The sequence below is a fragment of the Cetorhinus maximus genome, chromosome 13 (genome assembly GCF_964194155.1).
Source record: "Cetorhinus maximus chromosome 13, sCetMax3.hap1.1, whole genome shotgun sequence".
Taxonomy (NCBI): Eukaryota; Metazoa; Chordata; class Chondrichthyes; order Lamniformes; family Cetorhinidae; genus Cetorhinus; species Cetorhinus maximus.
Genome location: NC_135891.1, coordinates 73,138,505 through 73,149,116, shown reverse-complemented (window position 1 = coordinate 73,149,116; position 10,612 = coordinate 73,138,505). Strand labels below are relative to the sequence as shown.

Here is a 10,612-nt window from a genome sequence, read left to right as displayed (position 1 = left end):
AGCCCATCTCTGCAGAGAGGCTCTGTCTGTTTGTCTTTTGTCTGTGTGCGCGCCCACGCCCTCGGGGATTCTTTAGGAAGAGATAGATAGTTATGCATCCCGATTACAATTGTGCGTTGACCAGTAGTTACAACTTGTTAAAAGAAGTTTTGTTTTAAAATAAATTAATCATTCTGAGTTTTTGGAAAAGTCTGGTCAGTCTCTTTTCTTCTGGGTACTAGAGGTATAGGAACACAATTGGCCATTTTGGTAAGAAAATTAAACAATTAAATTAATGGTACGGCCTGTGGAGTCGTGGGGATTGATAATTTGTGCACTCCTCCCATTTCGGTCATAACACTGTGGATAGCTGGAACATATAAACTAGGAGCAGGAGTAGGCAATTCAGCCCCGCCATTCAATACGATCATGGCTGATCTAATTTCGGCCTCAACTCCAATTTCCCGCCCTCTCCCCATAACGTTTCAACCCGTTACTAATTAAAAATCTGTCTATCTCCTCCTTAAATTTATTCAGCACCCCGGCATCCATTGCACTCTGAGGTACATCATGCAGCGACAACACAACGCCTGGCCGTGCATCTCTATTTTATTTAATTAGTTATTCAATTTGTTTTTAAATTTCCTACAAGTTAGAATAGAGATTCAAAATATACTTTTTAAAATCAACTGGAACTCGCTCTCTCTGCTGAGTTGAAGCTGAAGTGTTAGGCCTCAGATCATGGGCCCAAGTAGTCACCTTTAATATGAAATCAACATGGAATGGGTAGTTCAAACTAGCAGTTACTTACCAACCAATGAACTTACGATTTTCCTGTGATGTCACTCTTTTTCACTTGGCGACAGTGACTGCAGAGGACACTCTTCCCAGACTGCTTCATGGCAATGGTGACTGCAGAGGACACTCTTCCCAGACTGCTTCACGGCGACTGCAGAGGACACTCTCTTCCCAGACTGCTTCACGGCGACGGTGACTGCAGGCGACACTCTTCCCAGCTCTGTGCTGGGAGAGCTAGGGATGGTTGGAGCTAGCTGGAGCTGTGAGAGCTGTTGAGATAGCTGGAGCGCTGGGCTGGAGGAGGATGCATTTTGAATCACTGATCCAGTCAAGCCAGGAAAGTCTAGGGCTGCAGCAAGCAGGTTTATTCTGAAGTAAATTCCACTGCAGAGTGGAAGAGGGTAAAGGTCATGTGGTACACCTTTATTGAAGCTACAGCAGTCTGCCTTGTGTAATATTACTGGATTTCATAGTTAACATCTATAAGGAAGTGTTGCCTGGATTTGACCAAGTAGAGTGTTTTTGGGGGAATGTTTTGTAAGATTAATCTTCATTGTGTAATTGTAATCTTGTGTACTTAAATTTTCTTTTATTGTTAATAAAATTTTAACTTATAATTTTTTTTAAATCCCAGGATTTCTTACAGCTGAGATTGGTACATCATCTTCTTGGTTTCAGAATGCCAGGAAAAGGTTATGGCCCATAAGCCAAGTTACCGCCTGGGATTTGGTTGCACAGCAATTAACACCAGCTGTGGTCATAATTCACATTCTCCACCACCCCCCCCAATCCCCAGCGTACGCTCTCCCCCCTTGTGCACACATCCTCCCACTCGCGATCGCACTCTGTCTCTCACTTGCACACCCACATCTCCCACTCATACTGTCCGCTCCACTCCCACCAACCCAGCATTCCATTACCCTTCCCCGCCCCCCCCCACCCAACCCCGGGCCTGCTCCCTACCACTCCTGCTCCAGGGGCCACTGCCCAGTGCTCCCTCCCTCTGGGCTTGCTCCCCGGTGTTCCCTCCCATCGGGCCCACCCCCAGGCACGCTCCCTCCATCCGGTGCACTCCCTTCTCCTGGGCTGTAATTGGAGGAGCTGGTCCTTGCAGAATCTTCCATTACAACTTATCCAATTGACCGGAATTTTGATAACTGGCTCCATGGGCCACATTTGTGGGCCACGTCTGGTCCATGGGTCATACGTTGGCCAAGCCTGGTTTAGAACCAGGGGATATAATCTCAGAATTAAGGGTAGGCCAGTTAAGGCTGAGATGAGGAGGAATTTCTTCACTCAGAAGGTGGTGAATCTTTGGAATTCTTTACCTTAGAGGGCTCGATAAGCTCAATCATTGATCATGTTCAAGACAGAGATCAACAGATTTCTGGAGACTAATGACATTAGGATATGGGATATGGAGATAGTGCGGGAAAGTGGTGTTAAAGTAGATGATCAGCCATGATCTAATTGATTGATACAGCAGGCTCAATGGGCTGAATCACCTACTCCTGTTCCTATGTTCCTAAATAAGGGGAGTTAGAGTCCAATTAAAAAAGGTAAAAGAATATATGCTTAAGCGTCCTTTGATTGTCCTTGAGACGTATGTTTTAAACGCTGTGGCCGATTTGGGTTAGCTCCTTTCTTGCACACAGTCAGATGTAGATAATGTTGAAATTATTACGAGATCTCGGTTCCCTGTCAGGTTTCTAGCAGAGTTGGCTTCTTGAACCTGGCACACTTATTCCAAGAATGAGAGAGAGAGGGAGAGAAAGCAGCCATCAGCCTGTTTCCTTTGCTGAAGACGTTTTTGCCACGGCCTATGTCAATTGCAATCACTCTAGTAGCTGGGCAGCCTTATCTTGATATACTTCATCCTTTGTGTATTTCTAAGAGGTTTTGAGTGTGTCTTTCTGTTTCTAGTATTTTGCATTTTTCATTTAGGTTTGGATGGGTGTCTGGATTACAGAAAATGTCTCCCTTGTCACACTCCGTTGAGGGTGATTTGTTTGTTTCTCACCTTCACCTTGAAATATGGCCTTGCATTTTTAAGCAGTTTGCTCTGCCTCAGTTCAAATTGCAAAATTTCCAGTCAGTTGAAAAATCATATCTTCAAAAACAAAGTGGGTATAGCCTCATGGCAATATTCAAGGGGGAATTAATCATTTCAGGATTCCAAAGAAATCTATGGATATGGAAATTAGGTGGCAAAGATCATAGAAAATTGGAGTGGGCCATTTGGCCCCTCAAGCCTGGTCCACCATTCAATAAAATCATGGCTGATCTGATTGTGGCCTCAACTCCTCTCCTGCCACCCACCAACATCCCCCCGCTAGTAAATGTTGACTCACTTGATCAAAACTCTGTCTAACTCAGTCTTGAATATACTCAATGATGCAGCCTCCACTGCTCTCTGGGGAAGAAATTCAGAGAAGAAATGTCTCCTCATTTCATTGCTAAATGGGAGATCCTTTATTATTCAGCTGTGCCCCCAGTTCTAGATTCCCCTACGAGGGGAAATATCCTCTCAGCATCTACCCTGTCAAGTTGCCTTAGAACCTTATATGTTTCAATAAGATCACCTCTCGTTCTTCTAAACTCCAATGAGTATAGGCCCAAACTGCTCAACCTTTCTATTTAGGAAAGCTCTGAGCTGCTTCTAATGCAAGTATATCCCTCAAGTAAGAATACCAAATGGTAAACAATACTCTAGGTGCAGTTTCAGCAATGCCCTGTAAAGCTGTAACAAGACTTGCCTACTTTTATATTCCAGCTCCCTTGCAATAAAGGCCAACATTCCATTTACCATCCTACTGTGGAGTAGAGGTTAAAGATCAGCTACGATTCAGTCAGTTTTGGGAGCCGGCTCGGCGGTGGTGGTTTTGGGGATTGGATGGGCGTAGGTCTATTCTTCCGCCTATTTCTCATGCTCTTAGAAATCACTGATCAGGCACCTTGTTTTAGCCACATGTAGTAATTTTAATAGAAAAACCCTTATACAGCATTCTTTCAAAGTTTGGAGTTCTGCAGGTGCCAAACATCATTGAGCAGCTTCTAGGGTTTTGGCCAGCCATTAAGAACAGTGTTTCAACTTCATCTGACTTGTTACTGAGAATGTTGCTTCATTCAACGCTTGACCTGTATGCCTGCCAGACCCATCCTCCCCTGACTTTCCCTTTCTCCAGTTGCTCTCAGAATTGTCACAGCACAGGTGGTGGCCATTCAGTCCATTGTATCTCTGCTGGCTCTCTGAATAAGCAGTTCACCTATTTCCCCTGCCTTCTCCCGGTAACTCAGCACATTCTTCCTTGTTCCTGTCTACCACACTGACACTCCACTGTCCATGCAACGTTGCTGGTGTTTCACTATTTTAGCAGATAACCAAAGAACTATACACACACAATCAAAACATACTCTCGCTGTTTTTCATCTTACTATTTTACCAACACACACCCAAGAATATTGAAGCTCACATGCATGCACCGTGGAATAGGAGCACTGAGGTCAGCAAGAACTCATCAACCTGAAAAATTACTTCAAGCTGACGACAGAGTAGGATTCCGTTTCGTACAAGGTAAATGTGAGACTGTGATTAGGAAGTACCTCAGCTCATGGAAATGGACTCTCAGGAATGGGAGGCAAAAACATGAACACATTTAGGAAACAACCGAATGCTGCAGTGGAGAGACTTCAGGCCATCTCTAGATACATGGACTATAAGTCAAAAGAATCCAGAAATCCTGAAAATCACACAAGCTAGCTGCTGCCAAACCGAACTTTCCCTGCTCTCTTTCCCTGCCAATTATCTGCCCTGTTCCTTTGCTGAGTATTGACTGACCTTTTCTCAAGTGGCCGTTCTTTAAATGCGATTCTATACAGCAAGTTACAACAGATATTCAATTATAACTGAACCCAATCATATGTTAACCTCATTAATTAAAACAATCTGTAATTGAGACAGAATTTAAGAATCACATATTTAGAGGATTTGAATAATCAGCATTAAGAGTTATTCATATATAATCTACACTAAATAAGTATCCATAATTCTAGATTGATTACCTTCATGGGTCAAATTTAGACTGAATGGAAAAACCAATCAGAAAAACCAAGCCTCGGCTCCAAAGTTGCTCCAGCAGGATACAAGAAGACTATATCTGAAAACACATTCACCCTGATAATATTACAAATCCAGAAATGTACTTGCTTCCTGGAAGAGGTTATGTTGGAGTCAAGCTTCTCACCATCTCAGTCAATAGTGGTTTGATCAGGTGGAAGACAACACACTCCTGCAATGGTGGAAAGTTATTTCTTAATGTACACTGTACATATAGAAACAAGAGACATCAAGAATGCTGTTAACTGGCTGTGCACAGTTCACAGAGAGCTGCTCATCTCTTTGCATGATTCTGTTATGGACTTCAGATCTGTTAAAAAGTCGTCTTTCAAGGATTCTTCATAATCTCTCGTGGCACATTTTTGATAATCCACAAGATAGTTCTAAACAACAACAAAAAAAAAAACACTTTAGTCCAATCGAAAGTCATCACCCGAGGGAAAATAATTGTAACTCAATATGTAACCGCGGCTTCAACAATCTGTGTCCTATGAGTATCTCTACATCAAAGAGGGCAAATACAGGAACCAAAGAAAACCAACTGAGTTTACTCTCCTCTTCCCTTTCTAACAGAGTGGTATTAAATTTAACAGTACAATAGGACGAGCACAGCCACAATCCATCTCTGCTAACCAGTGGGAGCCCTGAACAACTTCCATGCAGCCAGGGAGCTGCATGTACCAAGTGGGAAACTGAGCCACAGTCTAAGCTTGGGGCAGGGTTAGTGAAAGAAGCTGTAGATGGGCTGATAGAGGACAAAGTATTTTCATGGTTTATTTGACCTGTTTTTCAGTAGCTTCCAGCACTCCAACTGGTGTGCTCAACAATTGGTACAAAGGCTTAAAAGCTCTATTTCTGGAGCTCCTCAAGTACAGTCCAGAACTTCTATCAGGTGCTACCAAGGATTATTCGTAGTATCATTTAGTAGCTTATTAAAGACTTCACTGTCCTGACCTGCATTGAATTTTGATTACATGATCCCAGTCTAGACAAACTCAAAAATGAAAAATGTAATCTTTACCTGAAAAGTTTAGGAATCAGATATGTTCTATAAATAAAACTGCTACACGAGTGGTTCACAAAACGCTTCAAACTAATGATTTCTCAATATGCATATCCCTCCCTACCGTATAACTGAACATTAAAAATTCCTACCTCTACACTGGTGACATGTTGGCTCATTGTATCCAAGCACAACTGTAACTTGTTGACTATTTTTCTCTTTGATTCTGTGGTCTTCTGCTCCACTTCATCAGATCTGAGGAGGAAAACATTGTGTAAGTACAGCATACCTCTTTCTGACTCTGATCATTTGCAATCAGACACATTTTCCAGAAAGCAGCAGTGAAACAAAAGGCCAGGGAGGTTTTTCCCAAAGGTGTCTACATGAACACATTAGTCTACATGAACACATTAAAATATCTCAGACTTATACGGTAAGAATCCCTGATCTCTCACTGAATCCTCTGAATGAGCTATCCACAGTTCTATTTGAACCCTCTAGTTATTAACTCAGACAGGTGGAAATATGTTTTCACCCTCATAACTTTCAACAACCCAATTAGATCTTCTCTTCACCTGCTGTGAAAAGAGCCCATGTTTATAACAAACGTACAGCACAGAAGCAGTTCTTTACCTTCTTATAAATAAAATCTTCATGATTCTATGATTCAACCCCACTATACATCTTTTCAGTACCCTGTCCATAATTCATCCTTCCCAAAGTAAGAGAGATAAATTAGGAAATTAAAAGCCCATCAATCAAGCATCAGTTATCAGGAAGTTATTACAATCCATTAGGGAGAGAACGACTGAGCATTTGGATAAAGGTAAGTCACGTCTAACAAATCCAGTTGATTTGAGTTAACATGGCAGACAGATAAGGGAATGTTTATGGATGTTATTTACAGGGACTTCCAGAATGCATTTAACAAGGTTCCACATAAGAGACTGTTAACAAAACCAGAGAGCATAGAATTGGAGGCTACCTATTATGTCAATTGGTACGATGAATTCTTCAAGTGAGAACCAGGTCAAATACAATAAGTTGAGAGTGGAGGTGAAGAGGAAAGTAAGACTAGCAAAGAGAGAGTATGAGAATACAATGGCAGTCAAAAGCATTTTGGACCAGCATATAAATAGGGGGGTAATAAAGGGTGGAGCGGATCCTATTAAGGACAATGAGGGTGATAGGTGCTTTTGGAGCACAGGATCAACATGCTGGGAGTTACCATTGACCAGAAACTGACTGGACTAGCCATATAAATACAATGGTTACAAGAACAGGTCAGAGGCTAGGAATCCTGTGGTGAGTAACTCACCTCCTGACTCCCCAAAGCCTGTCACAGTATCTTTAAAGTGCAGGAGGCCATTCAGCCCATTGAGTCTGCACTGGCTCCCTGGAAGAGCATTCCACCTAATCCCACTCCCCTGCCTTATCCCTGTAACCATGCACATTCTCTTTTTTCAGGTAGCAATCCAATTCCCTTTTGAATACCTAGATCAAACCTGTTTCCACCACCCTCTCAAGAAGTTTGTTCCAGACTTCAACCACCCTCTGGATGGAAGAAAATTTCCCTCACATTACATTTACTCCTTTAACCAATAATTTTGAATCTGTGCCCTCTAGTTCTTGATGTTCTCTTGAGTAGGAACAGTTTCTCACTATTTACCCTGTCCATACCCCTCAAGATCTTGAATATGTCTTCCAAGTCCCCTCTCAGCCTTCTTTTCTCTAAGGAAAACAGTCCCAAACTCTCCAGTCCATCCTCATAGTTAGAGTTCTTTATCCTGGGAATCATTCTTGTGAATCTCCTCTGTACTCTCTCCAATGCCTTCACATCCTTCCTCAAGTGTGGCGTCCAGAACTGGATGCACTACTCCAGATGAGGCCTAACTAATGTCTTATACAAGTCCAACATGGCCTCCTTACTCTTGTACTCAATGCCCCTATTAATAAAGCTTAAGAAACTATATGCTTTATTAACTGCTCTCTCAACATGCCCTGCAATCTTCAATGACCTATGTACGTATACACCAAGGTCCCTCTGTTCCTGCACCTCCTTTAGAGGCTCTCCCTTTATTTTTTACTATCTTTCCATATCATTCCTGCCAAAACAAATCACCTCACACTTCTCTGCACTGAACTTCATCTGCCATTTGTCTGCCCTATCCACCAACATGTCTATGTCCTTTTGAAGTTCAAGACTATCCCCATCACAGTTGACATCATTGCCAATCTTCATATCATCTGCAAATTTTGAAATCATGTCCTGCACACCAGTCTAGGTCATTAATGTATATCAGAAAGAGCAAGGGTCCCAACACTGACTCCTGAGGAACTCCACTACAAATCTTCCTCCAATCTGAAAAACAATCATTTATCACAACTCTGTTTCCTGTCATTCAGCCAATTTTTTATCCAAGTGCCTACTTTCCGCTTTATTCCAATACCTAGAATTTTGCTCAAGTCCGTTGTGTGGCACTGTGTCAAATGCCTTTTGAAAATCCATATACATCAGAGCAACAGTGTTTCCTTTATCAATCTTCTCTGTTACTCCTCAAAAAAACTCCAGCAAGTTAGTTAAACATGATTTTCCCTCGATGAATCCATGCTGCCTTTCCTTAATTATCCTGCACTTGTCTAAGTGATCATTGATTTTATCCTGTATTACAGTTTCTAGAAGTTTCCCTACCACTGAGGTCAAACTGACTGGCCTGTAGTTGCCAGCTTTATCCTTGCACCCATTTTTGAAGAAGGGTGTAACATTTGCAGTTCTCCAGTCCTCTGGCATCTCTCCTGTGTCTAAGGACGACTGGAAGATTATCACTAGTGCCTCTGAAATTTCCACTCTCACTTCTCTCAGTCCCCTTGGATGCAACTCATCCGGTCCTAGTACCTTATCTTTTTTAAGTAAAGATAGCCTTTCCAACACATCCTTTCTCTTGTTTGTAAGTTCTTCTAGTGTACCAGTTACCTCCTCTCTCATACAAGATAAAAGCAAAATACTGTGGATGTTGGAAATCTGAAATAAAAACAGAAAATGCTGGAAAAACTCAGCAGGTCTGACAGCATCTGTGGACAGAGAAACAGAGTTAATGTTTTGAGCCCATATGGCTCTTCTTCAGAACTCTGTACCGACATACAGTGTGTACCATCTACAAGATGCACTGCAAGAATTCACCAAGGCTCCTTCAACAGCACCTTCCAAACCCACGACCACTACCATCTAGAAGGACAAGGGCAGCGGACACATGGTAACACCACCGCCTGGAAGTTCCCCTCCAAGTCACTCACCATCCTGACTTGGGAATATATCACTGTTCCTTCACTTTCGTTGGGTCAAAATCTTGGAACTCCCTCCCTAACAGCAGTGTGTGTGTACCTACACTACACAGACGGCAGCGGTTCAAGAAGACAGCTCATCACCTCCTTCTCAAGGGCAATTAGGGATGGGCAATAAATGGTGGCTAAGCCAGTGAAGTCCACACCCCTTGAATTAAAAAAAGGGTAAAGCTAGAATACTTAATGAGTTCTTTCTATTGGTGTTTACCAAGGAAGAGGAACGTGACATAACATCAGTAGATGCGGAGATAAGGGAGGCAAGGGATAGTGGGAAAATTGAAGGGGAGGTGGTAGTGGAGAGACTGGCTATACATAGGGTAGATAAGCCATGTTGTTTGGATGGCTTGCATAACAGGTTACTAAAGTAAGTGCGGGTTGAGACAGCGGAGAGGCATGCCTTAATCTTTCAAGCTTCCTTAGATATAGCGGGGATGCCAGAGGATTGGAGAGCGGTAAATTGTGACACCCTTATTCAAGAAAAGATGTAAGGACAGTCCTAACAACCACAAGCCAGTTAAACATCAGTGGTGGGTAAAATTTTGGAATCCATATTCAGAGGGAAAAAAATCAACAAGCACTTGGAGAGGTTTCAGTTAAGTAAGGAGAGCTAGCACGTATTTGTAAAAGATTGTGCTCAACTAATTTATTTCAATTTTGTTTTTAATTAACAGAGGTTGATGAAGGGAATACAGTGGATGTTGTTTATATGGATTTTAAGAAAGCATTTGACAAAGTAACACATAAAAGGCTGATTAACAAAATTGAGGCTTGTGAAATAGGATGGTCAGTGTCCAATTGGATAAAAAATTGGCTTAAGGACAGTAAGCAAGTTGCAGTAGGTGGTGGTCATTTTTCAAACTGGAGGGTCGTACACAGTGCTGTTTCCCAAGGTCAGTACTAGGGCGACTGTTTATTCCTAAACATTACTTTAGTTATGTAGATAGATTGGAGAAGTTGGGACTGTTTTCCTTGGAGAAGTTTGACAGGAGATTTGATAGAGGTATTCAAAATCATTAGGGATCTGGACAGAGTAGGTATGTTCCCATTGGTGGAAGAATCAAGAACAAGAGGGTATAGATTTAAGGCATTGGCAAAAGAAGTAATGATGACATGAGGGAAAACTTTTTCACATAATAAGTGGTTAGGATCTGGAACGCGCTGCCTGACAATGTGGTGGAGATAAGTTCAATCAAGGCATTTGAGGGGGAATTGGATTGTTACCTGAAAAGCAAGAATGTGCAGGGCTAAGGGGGCAAGGGCGGGCCGGGGTATGGCACCAGGTAACTTGCTCCTATATAGAGAGCTCTGAAGAAGCGTCATATTGGACTTGTTAACTCAGTTCCCCTTTCCACAGATGCTGCCAGGCCTGCTGA

At 42.3% G+C, this 10,612-nt stretch overlaps 1 protein-coding gene across 2 annotated transcripts in view; it reads right to left on the bottom strand.

Moving 5' to 3' along the window:
• Positions 1–3,732: 3,732 nt before the first annotated feature.
• The window catches only part of ndc80 (NDC80 kinetochore complex component), a 140,787-nt gene continuing 133,907 nt past the window's right edge, over positions 3,733–10,612 (bottom strand). For both annotated transcript variants that reach the window (XM_078555525.1, XM_078555526.1), the window contains 2 exons: positions 6,050–6,152; positions 3,733–5,277 (listed from right to left, as the gene is read on the bottom strand). In XM_078555525.1, the coding sequence (XP_078411651.1) occupies positions 5,155–5,277; positions 6,050–6,152 (226 nt within the window). In that variant the 3' untranslated portion in view covers positions 3,733–5,154. The remainder of the gene's footprint in view (positions 5,278–6,049; positions 6,153–10,612) is intronic.